The 24,194-nt window shown below is 37.2% G+C and overlaps 1 protein-coding gene across 2 annotated transcripts in view; it reads right to left on the reverse strand.

Annotated features, from left to right (window-relative positions):
* The window catches only part of LOC134531122 (myrosinase 1-like), a 213,356-nt gene extending 189,909 nt beyond the window's left edge, over positions 1-23,447 (reverse strand). For both annotated transcript variants that reach the window (XR_010074940.1, XM_063366692.1), the window contains exon 1: positions 23,321-23,447. Coding sequence is in view for 1 of the 2 variants with exons in the window: in XM_063366692.1 (XP_063222762.1) it covers positions 23,321-23,429 (109 nt within the window). In the remaining variant the exon portion in view is untranslated. The remainder of the gene's footprint in view (positions 1-23,320) is intronic.
* Between the last annotated feature and the right edge of the window lie 747 nt (positions 23,448-24,194).

Below are 24,194 nucleotides of genomic sequence, written 5' to 3' on the forward strand. Positions count from 1 at the left end.
TGTAGGAATGGAAGGTTGTTAGAGAGATTGTAGGTAGGGAAGTTGAGAGTGGGAGTGTTGGTAGTGGTGTGTGGCATGGCGGGAAAATGGCGAGTGAATAGGAAATGTAAGATGATGTGAAATAAAAGATATTGTGCAAAATGGAAGGGGAGTTAAGCTCATTACACATTCATGCGGCATTCACCATTGTTTCTTGTTTACGAGTATGAATTTTTTTTTTTGCGACGTAGGTGAACGACTACATCATTTTCTACTAATGGCAAAGGAATTGTACCCGTATCTAACTTAGGTGAGTTTTTAACGTTTTAAATTTCAATGTTTTATTTGTTATTTGGAAATTGTTGCGCAAGTAATAAGTAAAAAAAAAATTACGTGAGTTCCTACTGTTCAACCTTTGTTCAGGTTTGTTTGGTCAGGTCAGTTACATTATAAATACTTTAAAACTAAACAACCATTAAAATTAATTCAAATTATTTTTAATGTCCGCTTAGTTTGAAAGTATTTATAACGTAACTGACCTGACATAATCGACCATTTTAATTAATTATGCATTCACGAACACACAGCAAAATAAAAAAATTGCGGCAGTCAAATGATTGCAGTCTTGTAATGCAAAATAAGAACGGCGATATCTCCTAAAGTATTTGGAATTTCTTATCTTTCTTCTTAATGAAAAGAGGAAGTTAAAGAGCATATAATAAAAGTATTTTCGGATTTTTAAAATTTTTTTTTCGCAAATACCGCTAAACTACATATTTACCCAAAAAAGTAGCAAAAAATTCCTTCAATGATGTCATGGCATGGCATCTCCATATTATTCCTACCTCCATGCTTTCAGGTATATCAACGGAGAGCTGATGTAATTGTGGCATTAGCAAAAGATGTCATGTCACAAGTGAAACAAACCGAAAAGGAATATGGTGAAATGGAGGCTCCTACTGGAAAAAATTAAAGCTTCAAGTGTGTGGTGATGAACAATGATGAAAATCGAAACACCTCTTCATTGGGAAATATAAGTAATAGTATGTTCACACGGAATAGGCCTACTGACATAGAAGAAATGGAAGTGGACGATGAAGGTTTACAAGTTGAAGAACTAGAAATAGAAAGAAGAAGTAGATAGGTAGCATAAGAGGAACTGCACCAGCTTTTTGCTTGGGTGGATGGAGGGAAAATCATTTAGGAAACACCACCCCTATAAATGTATCAGTCAGGGATATAACCCCAACTTTCCCGGATGCAAGGGAAACTCGCTAACCATGAGACTACCATGCTCAGTCAATTTAAAACTTCACTCTAAAAGATAATAGGTATATACATTATTATTTTGTCATACACACTCTAAATTATTTAATAAAATTTAACTTAGTGGTACTGAAATAATAAATGAAGTAGGGGAGACCGGGGAGGGTTGATACGTAGGGAGACTTGATACAAGTGGTTTAATTTTTACTGTGTTGGTTTTCCTGCATTTTAGTCTTTTTTTTAGTTCTTTGTTACAGGTTCCTCCATATTGTTTGTGATACAGGCCAAGCAGCAAATATTCTAGGAAGAATCAAAAAATAACTGTTTTTCAGCATTCAGTGTAAGTAAAACATTATTTCTATAAACTATTATTACTTTTTCAACAATTTATGTAGCATAAATATTTTTTGTACTTCACAAGTTTCAGTTATTAAGGGGAATGGAAAGGTAAAATATCTTGGGAATGCTGGAATCGAATATCAAGGATAAAATCTGAACTACTCATCATATTTCTTTGCGGTTTGTTTTGCCAACTAGATAATTTAATTACAGAGGGTTGTGTGTACAGCAGTGGCCACAATAATGCATAGTTTTTTAGAAAAAAAATTAAATAACTTTATGCAGAAATAAGGGGTATTAGCCACAAAATTATAAATTATACCAAAATATAATTTTTGAATGGTGTAATACAATATTATCTAGAGCTCTATAATACAGAATTTTACGTAATTGCTCAAGAAGCGTGTCCTTCCTTACCTAAATGTTGCATGGCAGTTTTAATTGGTTAAAATTCCTTTAAAATTCAGCGATAAAGTGTTTTTTCACTTTGGTTATAATAGAGTTCTGGATAATATTATATTACACAATATAAAAATTACATTTTGGTATAATTTTTAATTTTGTGGCTAATACCCTTTATTTCTGCATAAAGTTATTTAATTTTTTTTTTAATTTTTTTATTTTAATTTTTTAAAGTTATTTAATTTTTTTGTGGCCACTACTGTACACACAACCCTCTGTAATTAAATTATCTAGTTGGCAAAAAAAACCGCAAAGAAATATGATGAGTAGTTCAGATTTTATCCTTGATCTTCGATTCCAGGATTCCCAAAATATTGTACCTTTCCATTCCTCTTAACAAAGCTAACCTAAAATGTAAAGTGCTCTTAAATTAAAATTTATAATATAAATGTTAACTTTTTTAATTGAATGTAGTATGGGGACACTTGATACACTATGGTTGGGGAGACATGATACGTGCATGACGTTTATTATTATGCATATAGTAGGCCTAGGCTATTATGACAATTTTCTAGATGCAAATCTTAATTGTTGAGGGATTTCAGTGATTTCAATCTTACTTTTAAAGGTTTTGTGTTAACCCATCGGTAAATAACAGGTATATAGTTCAGATTATGATAGCCACCTCACTGACATATTTGTTTAAAAATATGTAATGCATGCTTTCATAGTTAATCACATAATCAACTATAGTAGGCCTTTTAAAAATAATGGGTAGCTAGTACTTAACAAACAGCTCTGTTTTGCTTATACTCCTGTAACTTTTTGTTCCAGATGCTGATGTTTTATAAACCAAAACCGCAAGCAAAACAACGAAAAAAAGTACCCCATGATGTCATGAAAGCTGCTGTTAAGGAAGTAGTTGAAGATGGCATATGCTTAAGAAAAACTGCACTTAAGTTTGACATTGATAAAATGACACTTCATAGATATGTGAGAAAGTATAAGATGAAATTGTAATACTTCAACAGTTTATGAACCTAACTACAGTGTCTCTCAAGTGTTCACAAAAGAAGAGGAAACACTGCTAGCCAGTTATTTGAAAAAGGCATCGCAACTTCATCATGGGCTTGGTACAGTTAATTGTCGCATACTTGCATTTGAATATGCAGTTAGGAACAAGAAAACTTACCCTAAGAAATGGGATCAGAACAAAATAGCAGGTTATGACTGGTTTCGTGGTTTCATGAAACGAAATCGAGAATTATCTGTACGGTTACCAGAAGCTACAAGCATTGCAAGATCCTCTGCCTTTAATAGAACAGTGGAAGAATTCAACAAAAATTTGGAAAAGATTCTTCTAAGAGAAAATGTTGGTCCTCAAGACATATGGAACATAGATGAAACTGGTGTTACTACTACCCACAAACCTACTAAGGTAATTGCTGAACGTGGAGTCAAACAGGTGGGTCAAGCAACATCCCAAGAACGAGGCACTTTGGTTACAGTATGTAATTCAATAAATGCAATAGGCAACTTTATACCACCATTCTTGGTTTTTCCGAGAGTAAACATAAAAGAATTCATGTACGTCGGTGCACCTCCAGGTACGGTGGGCGTTGGGCATTAAAAACATTCTGGGTGGATGACTAAAGAAAACTTTGTGCAGTTTTTAAACCATTTCATCAAGCATGCTAAATTTTCCTTAAAGCATAAAGTTTTATTGTTCATGGATAACCACGAGTTCCACATTTCTTTAGAATCGCTAGAGCTTGCTAAACACAATGGAATTATTCTACTAACGTTTCCTCCCCACTGTAGCCATAAACTGCAACCTCTAGATGTCTCTGTTTATTTTCCTTTCCAAAATGCTTACAATAAAGCGGCACAGCAGTGGATGATCCATCATCCAGGTACACCTATGACTGTTTATAATGTAGGTAAAGTTATCGGAAAAGCATTTCCTCAGGCTTTCACTCCTCAAAATATTGTTTCAAGTTTCAGAGTGACTGGAATACATCCATTTGATAAAAACATATTCACTGATGATGATTTTCTAAGAGCTTCAGTAACTGACAGACCTAATCCTACCTTGCCTGTTAAAGAACCTGCACCCAAACAGTCAATCTTTCAAGGAGGTAGTTCTGGATATGTAGAGTTTCAACCAGGAACTTCGAATAACGGATCTTTAAACATAAGTAGGCCTAATTTCACTACTGACATGCTAGTTGAAGTTACAGCTGAAAAATCACAAACTATTGTATCCCCAGAACAAATTGCCCCCTATCCAAAAGCTGGACCAAGAAAATGTGGAAGGAAAGGAGGCAGAAAACCAAAAAGATCTTTTATACTAACTTACACACCAATCAAAAACAAATTGGAAAAGGAATTCATAAGACGCACAAGCAAAGTCACAGCCCAAATTAAAAAACCGAGATCTAACTTGTTTAGTAGACAAATAAAGCCAGTTCAGCATTCTACAAAGGAGAAAGTTTGTTGTATTGATGATGCGTATGATGAAGAAATACTTCAATTGAACAGTTCATTTTAGGATGTTGAAATTGAGTCATCTAATGGGGATGATTTTGTGCACCCTATTGATAAAGGAGATTGGATTTTAGTTACTTATCACCAGAAAAAGTCTGTTCGCAGGTTTGTAGGTTGTGTTGAAGAAAAAGTGTCTAATGGTGAGTTAGAAAGTGAGATTTGCACGGCACATTCAGGACAGTAAGTTTAAGTGGCCAGAAAGGAAAGATGTAAGCGTGATTGATGAAGATCAGGTGGAAAAACGATTAATGGCACCACAGTTTCATATGAAAAATGACAGGGTAACGTGCTTTGAGTTTAATGAAGGGATTCATGGAATTATTGTTGAGTAGCACTGTGTAGATTAAAAAGAATTTTTTTCAGGTTGATATATTCTTATTGATACCTTCTCTCAAGTGGTGGTTGAACAAATATGTCAAACACAATTTTAAAATTAAAAATTTGAGTAATTTTACTGTAAAATTGTTATAGCTTGTTTAATTATATATATATAAGTATTATGAATAAAATGTTAACAATAACTTAGGCCTGTATTAACCCTCAGACCAACATGTGTATCAATGCTCCCCAAGGCTGTCTCAAGTCTCCCTAGCATGGGGAGGTTTGATACAAATTACACCCTCCATAATAATCAATAAAATAACATTAAAAATATTTTTTTAGGTCTCTAAGTTACAGAGTCTCAGTTGCTTAAAGTTTATAACCCAGTTTACATATATATAAAGCATTAAAATTGAGTTATTAAAAATATAAAAATTAATTTCTAAAAACTGTATCAACCCTCCCCAGTCTCCCCTACCTACCTAATCATGATTGATACATATATTAATTATAACTTACTTAAAAATTAATGATTTTCTTAACTTGGGTACAGTTTCTACAGTCAGCAGTGAAGTTTAGAAAAAGCCAAGACTTAGATATTCGGAGGTTTATTCTGAAGATAGTTTAGGAAGTGCTAACCTTAATGAACCATTTCAAGAAGATGAGTATGTGGGCCATTCTCCCATAAGTGTAAATTTTCAGTCCCTGGAATTTTATATTGTTCATATTAGTTAAGCATGAATGGTTATGTTCTTAAATTATTTTGTTGTGTGTGTTTTTCTTATTTTTATGACATTTTAAAGTCAGAGTAAATAACCTTGGCTATAGGAAAATTTTAAGAGCCCAAAAGTCACTACTATCCCTTGTCTCCAACCCAAAATAATGAATGTTAAGTCCTGTTACAAGTGTAATTTATAAAATAATACAGAAAACTATTTTTTTTCTAAAATTAATAAATTGTAAAAGATAATACAATAATGTCCACTTACTAGAAAAAATTTTTTGTAATTTATTTGGGTTTATTGAACTGCTGTCCCTTGTTTGTATAGTCACTACTGTCCCTATGTAAATAGTTCCTCAAATACTCACCAGGGATGCTTCATTAGCCTAGACCACAGCAGTTTCAAGTGCAGAAAGCCATATTGTTTGTTGCAAGAAACACAATTCATGGTTGTTATGTTTCACAGCAATTTTATTATCTTTAAAATGTATTAAAAGGTAAGAGTATGTTTAGTATTGTCACTACTGTCCCTAATGTTTATTTATGTATTAGTGTTAATTGGTAAACAAATATTTTAGTTGCATGAAACAGATTTGTTTTCTGTTTACCAAAGGTCTTAGTGTCTTTCCTAGTAAATTCTAACCTATTTAAAAGTGGCCATTTTAATAATATTGTCACTACTGTCCCAGTCACTACTGTCCCTTTAAAGCAACAACAGGACAGTAGTGACTTCTGCATATATGTTAATTAGTATTTTTATGTAACTATGTATGTTAGAATTATTATTTTTTTTTAGGAAATAAATAAAATGGTTTAATTGCAAATGGAAATTTGACATCTAAATACATGTGAAACTGGTTTTCAAAGGTGACATGGATCTTTTTGACTATAATGCACCTTCAACAAGTTAGGGGATCACATCTAATCAGCAAGTAAAAAAAGGGAAAGCAAAAGTGCAATCAGATACCATAAACAATGATATTAGGCCTACTTCTGATGTGCCATTGTGCCATAGTACAAAAGTGTTATGCAACAAGATATCATCTGCAAAAAAAAGTAAGAAGATAACAACAGAAGAAAAATGTTTGAAAGAACGGGAGAAAAAAAAAGCAAAGGGAAAGAATGAAACAGGATCCTGAGGCAAGAGAAAGATTTAGACAAAGAGAGAGAGAAATTTACCAGACAAGAAAGCAGAAAGGCAAAATAAAGTTAATCACAGATTTATCGCCTAGAGAGAAGAGACAAAGGAGGAAAGACTGGAGAGAAAGGCAAAGAAAAAGCAGACAAACTAAGAAAGCTCATCATGAAGTGGTAGCTTTTCTAGAGACTATGTCACCAACACCACCACCAATTCAAGACAGAACAATTCCCAACAAGAGAAGGCAATTGGGTAGGAAAAAAGTAAGGAAGAATAGAAGTGCAGTGTATCGAGCTCTTAAAAGAAGTGAGAAATGTTGATAAATACAAGAGGAAGGCAGAGAAACTACAGAAACGACTTCAAAGAATCAAGGTACAAAATAATACAATGGGGTCATTCCATGTGAAATGACCCTAAATAGAATATTTTTTTTTTCTTTTTTTTTAAATTTAAATTCTATATAAATTCAATAACAGTATTCCAAAGATTATGTGAAAAGTAAAATGTAATGCTAAATTTGTAAACTGATGGCAATGGTCTATTTACAAAGTTTTGACAGTTAACTGAATGTGTTACTCTGACAATAACCCAGCAGTTGGTTACACTGAAAATTTCACTCTTAACAAACAGCTGATAGGTGGCAATTGGAATGGTTTCTCCAGGCCTAGAAGAATATTTCCACAGTATATAAAAGTTGATTGCAGGTAAATATATACATTTTATTCACATTTAAAAAGTTACTTGTACCACGTCACACCCGTAACACTGTTTAGTACTTAAAGTTTGAAACAAATGAAACTAAAAGTAATAGGGAACTGAAAATTTATATGCACTAGCTCAGTCATATAACCTACAAATTTCAATCACAATTTTTTTTAGTAATACTGCTAATAAGAGCTGAAAATACTGTTACGGGTGTGACAATACATTAATAATCAATGTGTACATAGCATATCAGACATGTTTGGTTTAGATACACTTTGCACATTTCTTAGAATTTTTTTGGGTGTTTCTTAATACTCTTAGAGTACCTACCCATAAGTTCATAATTTTCTTGATACATGTATACTCATCTATACATTGGTAGTGCTAACTTAACCTATAATTAACATAACCTTGCTAATTTTTTCCATTAAATTAATATGTTATTACATTTAAATTATTTATTACTATTTAATAATGATCTGGTAAGTTTAAAGTGCTTATGGCAGTGATCATGTACAGTAATATACTATAAGATAATGACTGATTGTCAATACTGGAAAATGTTACTAAGACAGCTTATTTTCTCCTTTGTTATAGCCTATACAGTACGACTAGATGTCTTCTACTGAGAGGGTAAAAAAGTATCGGCAAAAGTTACACCAGAATAAAGAAGAACATGAAAAACATTTGGAGAAGGAAAGGGAAAGAGACAGAAAAAGACGCGACAAAGCAAGAGAAATGTGTCAGATAAGCAAAAAAGCATTAAAATGTAAAAGGCTGAACGATGCAGACAGACAAAGAAAACACACAGAGAAAATAAAGAAGAGAGGAGCAGCAACAATTTCAACAGGACTGACACCTGATAAAGAGTCATATTCTTGTATCCGTTCTTTTGGAAGAGCTGTTAATAAAGTAAGAAAGCACCTTCCGTCTAGTCCAAGGAAGAAAAGTGCAGTGGTTAAGAAACTTTTGTTAGAGGTACTACCTGAGGTAGCTAAAAAAGTTGCTAATATTTCTAAAACAGGAAAACATTTACACAAAGAAACAGAAGAAAAAGTACTGGAGTTTTATGTAAGAGATGATGTTAGTTGTCAAAAACCGGGTCGAAAGGATGTTGTAATCATTAAAAATCTTCAAACAGGTAAAAAGAATATTTTCAAAAGAGAATTATGATTACAACAATAAGAGAGACGTACGAGCTGTTTATTTCTGAATATCCAAATCTAGAAATCAAGAAGTCCAAATTTTACTCCTTGCGACCCCCATATGTTCTGCCAGTAGCAGAAACACCACATAATGTGTGTGGCTGCAAATACCATTCCAATATGCAGTTATTAATTGATGCTGTGAGCAAAGCTGTTACGTTCCCTTGTCAAATGGATGATCTTCTAGTTACTGCAGTATGTAATGAAGACAATTACCCTTGCATGGCTAATTTTTGTGACCAGTGTAGACACTTTCCTATAATTGGGCTCATTGATAAAGACAACATGGACATAGATGTCAAGTGGCAACAATGGAAAGATGTCAACCTCATAGAGTATACAGGAAAAATACACAACTGCATACAAGAAATTCAGAATCAATTTCCACAATTTAAACTGCACTGTTACATTAAAAGAAAGCAAGCACAGCATTTCGAAGCTACAAAATTAAAAGTTACAACAAATACTGCTGTTCTTCAAATAGACTTCGCAGAAAACTATACAGCAGGGTTTCAAGATGAAATTCGAAGTGCACATTGGCACAAACAACAAGTATCACTTTTCACTGCAGTTGCTTGGGTTGGTGTCTGCAGACGTTGTTTTGTAATAGTCAGTGATGACTTGAACCACAACAAATACAGTGTCTGGGTTTTCTTAAATAAATTGATCACTGTCTTGAAAGAAGAATTTCCCAGCCTTGCACGGGTTCATATATTTTCGGATGGAAGTGCAGCTCAATTTAAGAACCGTTACATAATTCTGTCTTTGACATATTTTCAGCAAGATTTTGGTATTGATTGCACTTGGAACTTCTTTGCTACATCTCAAGGCAAAGGGTCTGTAGACGGTGTAGGAGGGACAGTGAAACGTACAGTTTGGCGTTTAGTCAAGTCACGTCAGTGTGTTGTACAGTGTGCAGAAGACTTTTTTGACTGTGCTAGGAATGCCTTAAAGGGGATAACAATCCTCTTCACATCTGCCATTGAGATTATTTCAATGTATGAAACTGTGTCCTCAAGATGGGTTAATGTTGATCCGGTTCCAAGGCTCCAAAAACTTCACAGCTTTCAGCCTGTGACTGAAGGCGTTGTTAGAGTTGCTATAACATCTTATGGTGAAAACAGTTTGGTTGTAAACTTGAAAAATGCATATAATGAGTGTGAAGTTAGTGATGCTCCACAACCAGGCCCATCTGCATCAGTCAGCATAGAGGGCACAGACAGTATTGAAGTTGGCGACTTTGTATTTGTGCAACTTAATGTAATGGATCTTGGGACAAAAACCACTAGCCAGAAAGACTATTTTGCTGAAGTGCTTAGTATTGACATTGAAACTAACCAAGTAGTTTTAAAATACATGCATCCAAGTGGGAAGATGTGGATCTGGCCAAAAGAAAATGACATTTCAACCGAGGACATTTCTGTTATTGTGAATAAATGTGAACCTCCCAAACTTGTCAATAACCGTGGACAGTTTACATTTAAATAATTTCTTTTTAGTCAAAATGAAGTTTAAAGGATGGTTAAAGTAGGTTTTTTTTTTGATTTTAAATAAATAAATAATTTTTAAGAATTGATTTTACAAATCTATCATCATTAAAATATTTTGTCACACCCGTAACGTCACACCCGCAACATGTAGAAAATTTTTTAAAAATTATAAAAAATAGTTGTGCTTGTTTAAAATTCATTTTCACATAATTTTAATCATCAGAATACACTTAAGTTATTTTTTAAGAATTTAAATTATTTTTTCCAAAATTTTATTAACAGACATTTCCAGTCAAAAACACTGTAACCAGTACAACTTTTTACAGTTATTTTATTATTATTGTAACATTAATTGTATATTTCATGAGCGAATATTATGTATTTAATTGTTTTATTGTAAAGAGGACAACCAAGGTATAACAGATATAACACATCTTATTGCCATAGACAACACACTTTCAACTTCAGGGTCTTCTAAGAATTATTCTTTGGAAACTTTATTCATTTGGTCTTAGTTCGATACTCTTACACGCTAACATCCAAGTTTTTATTTCACTATGCAGCTTATTCTGTTTGCTGATATTGGTAGCTCCTTGGTTGCTAGGGACTGAAAGTAAATAGTTATAAGAAGGAAGAGAGGAGACACCATCGCCATCTTGCAGCGGGAAGACTTTCTCGGGCTGGGGCGAACCAAAGCCTTGGTTGCCGCCCGAGAAATAGAAGATTCGCGTCATCCGCGATCGTGTCCTACTTATAATTCTCTGCTCTACGAGTTGAGAGAATTGTATCTGGACTAGGTAAGTCCTAGAAAGGGAGTATCGGCGACTTCGAGTGCCAACTTCCGCGTCGGTCCCGTTTTCGTCCCGTAGTGGTTCCAGACAACTGAGGGCAGCGCCAGCTGTGATCGGCCACGACGATTGGTGAGACCGATCCAGATTAAACCAGACTTTCTAGGACGAGAGGGAAGTCGAGTCTTCAGCCAGATACCCGGCTACCTCAGACCTTCTGTAGTTCGTCAATTACAGCTTACAGCATCCAGTGTTCCAGTGTAGCAGCAGACCACCTGGAGGTCCTGTGAAGAGAGCCTCAAGCCTCCGACAACGTATAGCTAGACCCGGCATGATATTCAATGTGTTCCAGTGACGTCATTCGCATCTAATTACCGACACCTAGGTTTGACACCTTGGTTGTTCTCGCTTAATCACATGTTAAACGTAACTTCACACCCATATTCCAGAAACCATTAAAATCATGTTTTTCAATTATTATTATTATTTCATTTCTATGCAAATTTTCCACTATTCACACAACACTACTAAATTTCCTTTTTATAATTACTCTCTGTACAGTAACACAGGGCAGTGACATGCTAGCTGGACTATCAGTCTGGGCAGAACATCCAGTAGCAGTGTTCCTGGTATTTACTGCGATGAGGGTAGGCGCCAAGAACCCCATTAGAACACATACCAATAATTAGAGAGAGTTGAATACCATATAATACAGAGCAAGGAGATTTATTACAGTGGCTACCACAACTAGGAGCACCACGGTTTAGTTAGAACACCGTTGTTCATAAAGAGAGGTATTTTTTTGTCACACCCGTAAAAATTTTAATTTTAGCACCACGGTACCTTAATAAAGAGTTTAGATATATTTTAAGCTTTTGGTTTGTGAACTAATCATTTAGAGAAGAGTACATCCACTTTAAAAAATTATGCTTACTTAAAATTTTTCTGGACATACTGTTTTGAATTGCAGAATCTACCAATTTTGTCACACCCGTAACAATGGAATGACCCAATGGGTTCTCCATCACCAAATTCTAAAGAGAAGAAAATGCTAAAATCAGGCACCCAGAAAGACATTAAAAAAAAAACTGCTTTTGGTGAAGTACTTATGTCTGAGCTATCCAACACTGCAAACCATTCTACAGAGAAAGATAAGCGACACCTCACAAATATTGTTTCTGGTAAAATTATAAAAAAAAAAAAAAAGACATTTACACGAAACAGGATTTCTCAGTGTTCGACAGAGACTTCATATAGGAAGACAACCTGTCAAAAGAAAAGAAAAACAAAATGCAATGTCGCTACAAACAAAAGATATGGTTTGTAGATTTTATGAGGAAGATGTCAACACCTGGTAAAAAAGAGTTTGTCACAAAGAACAAAACCAAAAAGAAAAAAGAGTTCTTCTAGATTCATTGAAGAATTTACATAGGAAATTTAATGAAACTAAACCAAACAACATTAGCATATCATATGCAACCTTCTGTAAACTGAAACCGTTTTGGGTTGCTCATCCTCAAGTGTCCGACAGGGATACTTGTTTATGCACAAAACATGCAAACTACCAATTTTTGATAGATAAGCTACACTATCATAAACTGCTGAAAGTCAAAAATGTCAGTGACGTGAGTAACTTTGTTTGTTGTAGTAAACTTTCCAAAGAATGTATGTACCGAGAATGCAGTCGTTGTGAAAATAAGGCTTAGCCCATAGAAACAGTAGAAAGCAAACTGTCGGAACAGACATTCTACTGACAATGGACTCCAAAAACCGAAGAACGAATTGACAAAAATGGGAAAACTATCAACGTTAAATTAAGAAAGAAAGAAAAAATTGTTTGTGACATCCAACAGCTCATTGCAAAAGCTTAAGAAAACTTAGCAAGTTTTCTAAAGCACACATTCAATTGGTGGCATCAATTTTCTACACTTAAGAAGCTTAAAACATCACTTAATGCAAATGAAATTCTTGTTGTCATTGATTTTTCGGAAAATTACGTTTGCAAGTGTAATGAAGAATTTCAGAGTGCACATTTTGGAGCCTCTAAAGATCAGGTTACACTACACACAGGTGTAATTTACTTTCACAAGGAAGTTAAAGAAACCAGTAATGTAGTTACACAAAACCAAGATGGTTATTCTGTGATGTCTTTTTGTACAATATCCGAGTGTTTGAGGCATGATGCCTGTGCCGTATGGGCCCATGTGCATAGGATACTACAGGTTGTTCAAGATGAGTTTCCAGATGTCAACACAGTACACTTTCAAAGTGATGGGCCAACAACTCAATATAGGAACAGAACTAATTTTTTTCTTCTGACTTATTTTGCACGCAAATTCCAACTAGAAAATGTTACATGGAACTTTACTGAAAGTGGACAAGGAAAGGGTCCAACAGATGGAATAGGGGGAGTTTTAAAGAACACAGCAGATCAGGCCGTAGCATATGGAAGATACTAAAAGATTGTTACAAACATTATCAAATTGCAAATCTTAATACCAAACTTTTTGAAGTAGAAGAAACAGATATAACAAATGTTGATGAAATAAAAATGAGTAGTTCTTGTATTCCAGTACCTAATACAATGAAACTACACCAAGTTACATGGAATAAAAATGATCCTTCAAAGCTACAGATACGATACTTGAGTTGTTTCATGTGCGCTACCAACAAAGAATGCAAACATTTTAGCTTAAATCCCTCATCTGTAGATTTACTTCATCACTCTTTGGTTGCAAGTATCCTTTTACAAAGCATTATATGTAATGTTATTCTCCATGTAAGTAGTTATGTTCTGTTCATATTACATTTGTTTTTGACAACTTCCTGGTTACTATTAAACAGTTCTCTTATTGAGTTTGTTGTTCTGTAGTTTAAATGAGAGACACAGTACACAATTTACTTGATTTGCATCACATAATCTATGTATCTGTATTGAGTTATTTTCCTCAATTTTCTGCATTTAGACAATGACTGCAATGGATCAACACTTGTAAATAAATCTAAAAGAAATGACAGTAAAACATCACTTGTTGGAAAATGGGTTGCAGTTATTTATGATGAACAGTGGTATCCAGGTAAGTTCAGCTACGTAAGAAATAATAAGTTTTATTAGTCAAACATAAATAATTCTACAAAAGTTGATTGGGTTTTACAGGCTTAGTTGAAGATGTTGATGGCAACATGGTGACGATCACTTTCATGTCCCGAGCTGGAAAGCGGTTTTATTGGCCTACCAAACCAGACAGTCATGTAGTGCCTGAAGATGAAATCTTGTGTTTGATTGAAGCTGCACCGTGCCCTGTGTCTTCAAGACATTTTACAATCGCAAGTGATGAAATAGACAGAAAATTGCAACATGTTTTAGCTCATTCATAAGTTGATTCTTATTGTACAGGAGCGTAATATTGTACATTTTAACTGCACACAATTTTTTTAATACTGGGATAACCAGTAGCTTATTGTGTTTTATTGAACAGCATAAGTGCTACTTTGCTTTGTTTTTGGACCTTGATAAATTAAGCAAGATTGCGGGCAAGTAATGTGATGTGGAATTGAGCTCTGCGGAAATGGTGGAATTATAGGAGTACAAAGGAGTTGAGAAGGGAGTATACTAAGATAGCAGCGTAACATTATATATTTTGTATCAATGTAGATAAGAATTAAGGGTTTTAGTGTTTAATCTTTTGCATAAGGAGGTAGTAGTGTTGTGTTGATTTGCGGTCGCCACGTGGCCGTTTAATTAGAGTAGAAATAAGATCTAAGGTGTAGGATTATCTGTTGGTTATTACAGTAGGATTATATATTATTTAAGTTATTTGGGTAATAGGTTAGTGTAGAATAGTGAATTGTGACAAAATGGGTAGGGTGAAATGTAAGTCGAAGCTTAAATGTGTGGGTTGTAAAAAGGTGTGGAAAGATGGAGAGAGTGGTGTACGGTGTGACAAATGCGAAGGCTGGGTCCATACGGAGTGTGCAGGACTAGAGGAGGGGGAGCTGGGTAGTCTGGGGCAGGAGTGGATGTGTAAGGATTGTGACAAGGATAACAAGGGTTCAGGAAGTGTAGTGGCAATGGCAAGGAGCAGTGGTAGCCAGGAGCTGGTAGGTGGGGTGTCAGGAACTCAGAGGGAAGGAGGGAATGTAGATGTGGGTAAGGACTGGGCACTCAATTTCATTGGTGATATTCTGGGAGGAAAGATTGTTGAGGGTCTGAGTGGGACAAGGAGGGAAGTCGATTTGGAAGAAGGATTAGGTGAGGTGTTGTACAGGAAGGAGATGGAAATAAAACATAGATTAGAGAGGGTAGAGGAAGAAGTAAAAAGGGAGGAGGGGTTGAGAAGTGTGTTAGTAAGGGTCGAAAGGCTGGAGTGCGAGCTGAAGAGGACAAAGGAGGAAGTTGAGAAGGAAAGGCAGATGAGAAAGGAGGCAGATGTGGAGGTAGATACGCTGCGCAGGAGGGTGGAGGAGCTGGAAGGGAGGGAGAAAGTAAGGACTCAAGCTGTTAAGGCCACATATGCAGAGGCATGTACTGGGGAAGTTCAGGAAACAGGTGTCAGGTTGCAGAATGAAGGGGTAGCAAGGAGGGTGCGGGAGGAGGCCGGCAGTAAGGCTGTGGGTACAAGCAACGTAGATGTGAACAGGCATGAAGAGGGCAGGGATACGAAAAGGGGTACAATAGTTAGACAGGAGCCCGAAGTGATTTTCCTGGGCAGCTCTATTGTGAAGGGGGTAGAATTGCAGGGGGTGGGGAAAGGAAGTATATATAAAGCTGCGTTTGGGGGTGCAAAGATTAGGAACTTGGGGGAGAGGGTAGGCTGCATGAAAGGAAGCAGTAAAGTTAAGGTGGTGGTTGTTCATGTAGGGGGAAATGATGTGGCTGGTAGAGTGGTGGGGAGGGAAGTAGAGGAGGATATGAGGGGGCTAGTGGGCAAGGTGAAGGAGAAGTTCCCTGTAGCCAGAGTTGTGGTCAGTGGGGTACTAGTAAGGAGGGGTATAAACTATGTCAAGGCTGCGGCGGTCAGCGAGGTGTATGAGAGGGTGTGTAGGGACTTGGGAGCCATGTTGGTAGATAGCAGGAAATGGGTGGGGCAGGACTGTGTGGGCAGGGATCAGGTTCACCTAACAGAGAGGGGAAAATGGATGCTAGGAGACCTGCTAGGAAGGGAGACTTCTGGCCATTTGGAAAGGGCAAGGTTTGAGCAGCAGGGAAGAAGATAGCAACTAGATAGTGAGGAAGGTGGAGAGAAGGGGGGTGATTGTGAATATAGTGCTGATAGCAATGCTAGGGAGGAGGTGACAGCTAAAGTCAACAAAACTCAGATTGGTTGGACGGGGAGCGAGGAAGGAGGAAAGAGGGGGGTGGAGTTGGATAGGGCTGCAAGAGTGCTGGAAATCGGGGTTCTAAGGGGAAGGGGCACTCGTATCAGGGCGGAAGGGACAGAGGCGCAAGGGGGAAAATGCCAATATGTAAAAGTCGCAGTTATAAACTGTAGAAGTATATATAAGAAGGTGGAGGAGTTCTGGGGCAGGGTGGAAGCCTATGGGGCAGATATCATTGTAGCGGTGGAGACATGGTTGGACGAGGAAATTAGAGATGGGGAACTGAAGAGAGCACACTTTGAAATATTTAGAAGGGACAGAAACAGGAATGGAGGAGGGGTAATGGTGTGCATGCGAGAGGGACTCTGTGGTAGGGTTGTATGGGTTGGGGGGAGAGCGGAGTTATTGGAGATGCAGTTCCAGGTAGGAGAGAAAAATGTACGGCTGATTGCGGTGTACCGGCCACCAGGGCAAGGGGATGAAGCCATACGGGAGGTGCAGGACAGGTTGGACATGCTAGGGGAAGGCAAGTGGGTGATAGTGGCGGGGGATCTGAACATGCCAGGGGTGGCATGGGAAAAGGGGCCGGAGGGGATGGGGTCAAGGGAACAGAGATGGGCATCTCAACTGGCAAACAGAGGACTGGAGCAGGTGGTGACTGAAAGCACCAGAAAAGGTGCCAGGAGAGGAGAGCAGGATGACGGGAACCTGTTGGATGTGGTACTTCTGAGACCAATGGAGGCGGTCAGGGGAAGTGTGGTAATGGAGGGCATCAGTGACCACAGGATCCCAGTAGTGGAGTTAGACGTGGGCTGGAGGGAGAAAAGGGTAAGGAGGGGAAACGTGGTAAACTGTTGGGGTAAGGCTGATAGAGTGGGGGCAGAGGCATTCCTGAAGGGGGAATACAGTAGATGGGTAGATATAGAGGACCTCGAAGGTAGATGGGCTGCCTTAAGAAATATTCTGCTGCAGATGGCTACACGTTTTGTACCTCAGAGGAGGGTAGGCCAAGGAGGTGACCCTCCCTACTATGGAAGGGAGTTGAAAGTGTTGAAAAGGAAATGTAGGAGGCTGCATGCGAGGGCAAGGAAGCTTGGGGGAGAGGAGATAGAGGCGGAAATGAAGGCGCTTGGGAAGGAACTAGGGAGGAAATCGCGGGAAGCAAGGGATGCTTACATGGAACAGCTGATGGGGGAAGGGGGGACGGTAAATGGGACGGAGCTCTACAGATACATAAGAAGAGTGAAGGGTGAGGAGGGAATAGGGGTTCTCAGAGGAGGAGGGGGGCAGGAATATACAGAGGACAGGGAAAAGGCAGACTTACTGCAGGAGCAATATCTGGCAGTATTTACAAAGGGGGAGGCATGGGAGGGTAAAGAGGATGACAGTTTAATGGGCAGGAAGGCCTTAGAGCTGCGACTGACAGATGTAATTAAGGTGATCAGGAGGTTGAAAGGGAGAAAGGCAGCTGGGCCAGATGGTATAGGGAATAGTCATTTGAAGTTGGGTGATAGGGAGATTGGGAAGTACCTGTTGGAGGTTTTCAAGCAGTCTCTGGAGGAGGGGAAACTACCAATGGAATGGAAGGAGGCAGTGGTAGTTCCCATCTACAAGGGGGGAAATGATAAGGCGGAGCCAGGAAGTTACAGGCCGGTCAGTTTGACGTCCTGTGTAGGAAAAGTGATGCAGAGGTTGGTAGGAAGGTACGTAAAGGGGGAAATGGAAGATCTGGGGTGGGTGGATAACAGGCAGCATGGATTCAGGATGGGGTTCTCATGCGAGACCCAGATGGCTGGGCTGTTGGAAGACCTGGTGGAAGCGGTGGACGGGGGGAAGCAGATAGATGCAATCTTTATAGATTTTGAAAAGGCGTTTGATAAGGTCCCCCATAGGAGGTTAATGGAAAAGGTTGAGTTGCTGGTGAGGGATGGAAGGGTGGTAAACTGGGTGGGTGATTTCCTGAGGAATAGAAGACAAAGAGTGAGAGTGGGTGAGGAAAGCTCCGAGGAGGGGGAAGTGACGTCGGGGGTGCCACAGGGGAGTGTGCTGGGGCCTCTGTTGTTCACAATTATGATAAACGATCTGGGGGAGGACATGAAAGCCAGATGGAGGCTATTTGCAGATGACTGTGTAGTGTATGAGGTTGTGGGGGAAGGGGGATGTTTAGCAGAGGACTTGATAAGGTTGGAGCAATGGACGGAGAAAAATGGAATGTCCTTGAATGTTGGTAAGACAAAAGTTGTCAGATTTACAAAGAGGAGGAAAGTCACACGAAATGTATATTACTGGAAGGGGCAGGAGATAAGAGAGGCAGCAGGATATAAGTACCTGGGGGTGACACTGAAAAATGACCTAGGATGGGCGGAGCACATAGAGGGGGTGGTCAGGAGGGGAAGGCAGGCGCTGGGGTTGCTTGGTAGGACCCTGCAGGGAGCTGGGAGGAGGAAAAAGGAAAAGGCATACTCCACATTGGTCAGGCCAATGTTGGAGTATGCGGCGGCGGTCTGGGACCCCTACCTGGTGACTGAGGTGAAGGAGCTGGAAGGGGTGCAGCGCAGAGCGGCTAGGTGGGTGATGGGAATGTGGAGAAGGAGGGAGGGGCAGGATGGGAAACTGCATAGCCCAACGGAAATGATTAAGGAGTTGGGGTGGGAAACGTTACAGAGGAGAAGAAGAGTGGAAAGGTTGGTCAGGATGTTCAAGGTGCTGAAGGGGGAAGGGGGATGGGGGCAATTGGGAAGCAAAGTACATAGAGGGGAGTACAGAGGACGAAGAGACCACAGATGTAAGCTCCAGAGGGTGTGGAGGCGGACAGAGAGAGGGCGGAACACCTTCCTGGTGAGGACGGGGAGGGAGTGGAATGGGCTGGGGGAGGAAATGGTGGAGGTCAGGGATGGGAGGGAGCTGAGGAGAAAGCTGATGGAGGGGGGGGGGGAGAGGGGAATGAGTGGGAGTTCTTGCCACCGGGTGAAAGCCCAATTGCAGGTTAATAAGTAATAATAATAATAATAATAAACATAAATTTATCAAGTTTTTGTTATTACTTTCGAATGGCTATTTTTTTAAATATTAATCTCTGCACCTATCCTGTATAACTTATCTATTTCTAATTAAATTATATATTAATATATTAAGACACAATACTATATATGTAGCAGCAAATAACTATTTACAGTTATATTTATGAGGCCTACTTGAAGGGACAGTAGTGACATCTTATAATTTTTTTATTGTATTCAAACTGCTGTTAAAAATTAATTTAACTTTAAAGTTTGCGTACAAGTGCTGGTTCCTATTTTGTAATATATAACGAGTTAATATATAATCAAAACCAGCATAAAAAACGACTTTTATAAATCAAAATTTTATACAGCTAAAATTTACACTTATGGGAGAATGGCCCATGTGATTATAAAATTTTCAGGAAAAAAATCCACTAAGCATTTTATTGGCTTTATTGAAAAAAAAATATTAGTTGTGATGAATTTAACATAAAGTTCATGAGGAAATGCAGTTCATCAAACAATATATTTGTATTCTCATCAGAAAGAAACTATGATGTTAACGTAGAAGACATTGTGTGTAAACTTAATCCACCTGTTCTCAATAATAGGTTGCAATACATTTTTGATGATCTGCACAATTTCAATTTGCAGTAACTTTTCCTTTCTTCTTTTTTTTCTACAATTTTGTTATTAATGTGCAATTACATAGATTAAAAAGTATAATATTGTTAAAACATTTCTGTTTTTTATTCATTTATATTAATAAAAGTACTCTAAACCAGATCATAATCACCTCCATGGTCCAAACCTGTCACCTCCGTGGACAAGGAAATATTTATACTCCCAATATATCATTAAACACAAAGAAACTTATCTCTAACACTGCTCTGGAGTTAATCAGGTAAGTCTCTTGAACATTTTTAATATAGGGTTTTATAGTGGTTTCACAATACCTATTATATTTATAATATTCACTTGGTGAAAAGTATACATTATTTTGAGAATGACCCATAAGCTCTGCCCTTTTCTTAGCAGAACATGAGAAATGACCATAAGTTTTTATGATAACATTTTCTACATCAATAGCAAGAACATGTTTACAACAATTATGAATCACATGGGCATTGCATTTCGCTTTAACTATCGTACTATTTTCAGTTTGAAACTTTATAGGTAAGGTAAGTGTACCGGAAGTCGTCATCGCACCAGTAGTCATCACTTATAAAATAGAAATTCATAACAAGTGCAAGAATGTAAAATCTCGCGAGTCGAACATATTAAAGTTCAGAGCAAGAGTCGTGGAATATTCAGATGAATGGGTTGAGCAGTATGAAGAAGATAGTGTGGAGTTGGAAGAGGCGACTGATGAAAATTTGCGACCTGGATCGTTTGTACTTGTGACATTTATGGGTGGAAAAAGGGGTGCTACGAAATACAGATTCATCTGCATTGTCCAAGACACTGAAGGGGAAGAAGTTAAAGTAATGGGCATGCGAGCTCAGGATGATGGTAAAAAGGTGTTTGTGGCGAAAGAAAACGATGTTTCTTATGTAAATAGGTCACAAATAAATGGTATTCTACCACCTCCATTTATGAGCCAGCAAGGTTCCAGGGTCAACTACAATTTTAATGGACATGTTGATGTTAATGAAAATTAAAGTTCAGAAAACTTATAGTTACTTATTGTAGAAGAGTAACTATGTTGAATTAATTTCCATGCATAATTGTATTTTTTTTAAGCAGAATAGATAATTGTTTAAATGTTATTTACTACTCATTGTGAATTTTTTAATAAATATAAGCATAAATTCGCGGGTGCGCTGGAAGAAGGGGATATGTCAAAATGTCATTGTAAATTACTTGTCCCCTTTTTCACGCACGAAAACTGTCAGTTTGTGATGTAACTCCAAAAGTTCAGTGCCATAGAATAACACACAAGGGTGCTAGACTTAACCCATTTGAACCATGTTGTAGAGCTTGTTCTCCTTTATTCCATACCATAAAAAAAAACATTTTTTTCCAACATCTGACTTATCCCCGCGCACCAGCAAATTATCAGTTATCATAAATGTTTATTTATCGTAAAAATGTTTGGTGTGTTTAATGTTTTTCTCGTCATTTTTCTAGTGTTTCACATGTGTTATGTATTAGTTTTATTAATATTGGCATGTTTATATTTGACAATGACCTATGCAAGAGTTGGCACAATGTATCTTTGTTGCAGCTTTATTTATTGTGACGGTATTAATATATGGGTAAGTTGATTGTTTTATAATTTTAATTAATTGTTTACATATTTTATATTAGTATAATATAAAAAAATTCGTAAAAATAACTTTAATAGTTTGAATAATCATTTGAAATAAAATTTAGAACTAAAATGGTTTGTAATATAATTACAAATCCATTATTGCTATCCATAAGTGCTGATACCACGAATGACGACTACTGCCACAAAGATATGACGAGCACTGGGAAAGACGAAAATTGGCATGCCGACTACTGGCACAAAATAACACTTTTTTTAAAATTAGAGATCTTCTATAATAATTGGTTTTTATCTAAAAGTGTTTAATATTATTGTTTAAGAAAGTTTGAGGTTAAAGTCAAACACATAACTAGCTGTATTACACCAACAAGGTTAGGTAGGCAAATTTTTTTTGTAAAATTTTTCTTAGCATGACGACTACCGGTGCACTTACCTTATACACTTTTATTTTTTCCAAAGTTCACATTAGCATTATATGCAGAGTATGATACCATTTTGTTGGACGAGAGCTCAAATCACTGAATACAATCATTCAGATTTTTGTGTATTTTGACTCGTCAGAATCTTCTATGAAATCCAAAACCTACAAAAAGGAAAATGAGTTGAGTGAAGAGTGTTTTAAGGCTTTTTAACAAGAATCTTAAGATATCTTAAGAGCCGATGTGGATATGGAGCTGGAATAATGGGTGGAGGAAACGGGAGTACCCAGAGAAAACACACCCAACGGCATCTTACAGGCACGATTCTCACTTGCAAAAATCCGGAGATCCCGACGCCGCGACCCCTTAAATGAGTTAATGAAGGCTAGGACTAGGCCTACATAAAAAGTAGATTGATAAAATTAATATTAACGGTAAATTGCTTACCTTCCACTGAATTCCCTCGCAGGCATCAAAATAACGTACACAAACCGGAAACATTTTTCTATTTCCTTGTTCGATGCACTGTAGCAATCGAAAATAACTGTTCACACTTTTCCGGAGATTTCAGAATTTTTACGAAATCATTAAACACTTTTAGGAGCCATAACATTCATGACAAATGCTTCGGCTTTTGTTCTTCCACACGATAATTTCCGCGCTATTTCTGAATCACTGCCAAAAACATGCCGTATCAATTTGTATTACAATCAAAACTGTTATAACTTAAACCATGCTTCGTATTGTGATAACATAGAGCTAGTTCAGATGCTACAACAGAATTTTCATCACTAGTGCCCTGTTTTACGAAATAACTATTTATCTTAGTTTTTTCACTCGCATTTGCTTGTTGAACCGTGTTTCTATGTAACAATGTTAAATAATGCTGTGTTACATCGTTTTCGCCGTCGTATGCTATTGAAAACTCTCTTTTGCAAAGTACACATTTGGCTTTGTAACTACATGTTAGCCACTTATAGTTATGTTCCCATCTAACTAAATAAACGCACAGCAGTTTCTTTTTTCGCGGTGGCGATTCGCACATTTCTTTAACTCAACTTTACCCGATTTATTCAACTTTATTCGTTTTAAAATCAACTCAGTATCAACATAAACAAACAGACTACGCGCGGACGAGTGATGCCACCTGTCGGCGTCAACATGAACTATTTGGTTGCCAGTGATCTGCGAAGTAAACGAGCCGCGCAATGTCGCAATACATATAACAGGTGGTGCGGCGCAGGCGGGTTAATACTTTTTCAATTTTATGCAGGTGTGTGAATTGAACTTTAAACAAGATACGGGAAATATTACATCCCGTCCAGCCTACGTACGGGATAATTCTTTTAGTCACAGAATACGGGAAATCCCGTACAATACAGGACGGTTGGCAACCCTGTTCCTTACCATTCACATTCCAGGCGCCTTCAATCTGATACGAGGCTGTGGACGCGCCAAATAGGAAGTCCTTCGGGAAAGCAAAGAAAGAATCAGCAACGCCCTTCACAACCGACATGATGCCAATCACAGAACAATGATGCCAATCCGCGTAGGGTTGTTGGAAAAATATCGATATATCGAAATACAGATTTTTTCATACGATATATTAATATATATCGTCGATATATATAATCAAAGATATATATCAATATCGATATTTTTCTGTGATATTTTCATTCGATATTTTCATAAATAATGAATACAGCCAATAAAATGTCGTTAACTGCATCTACCGTTTGGAAGTTTTTCAAGAAGATAGACTCTAAAAGTGTATAGTGTAATTTGTGTGGGAAAACCTACAGAACGAGTGGAAACACAACACACCTAGCAACACATTTAAAAAATAAGCACCAGCACGCATTCGTTCCACTGCACAAGAAAAGTAACGATGCCAAAACAAAAAAAAATTGGTTGTCTGTAAAGTCGGTTTATGGACGATATTTTAACGTGACAACATCATAACAAAACATTGATGAAATGATTACATACTGTTATGAATAAAATTGAATAATTTTTATTTAATTATCACAATTTTGTATGGATACAAAGAAGGAGTGAAATGAAATCTACAATTTAATTGATAAATTTACTTTTTTTTGCACTTATTAATTCAAATATGTTTATTACTTTAAAGAAGAGATTATTTTAACTATAGCTTTTATACATGTTTGCTATTTAACTTCTTCCAATCTGTGTTATTCTGTTAACGATAGGACGATGATAGGAAAAGTAGGAAACGAATGGGAGTGTTTCAAGAATTATGTGAAGGAAAATGGCTTTC

Source organism: Bacillus rossius, chromosome 3 (assembly GCF_032445375.1).
Source record: "Bacillus rossius redtenbacheri isolate Brsri chromosome 3, Brsri_v3, whole genome shotgun sequence".
In the NCBI taxonomy this organism is placed as follows: domain Eukaryota; kingdom Metazoa; phylum Arthropoda; class Insecta; order Phasmatodea; family Bacillidae; genus Bacillus; species Bacillus rossius.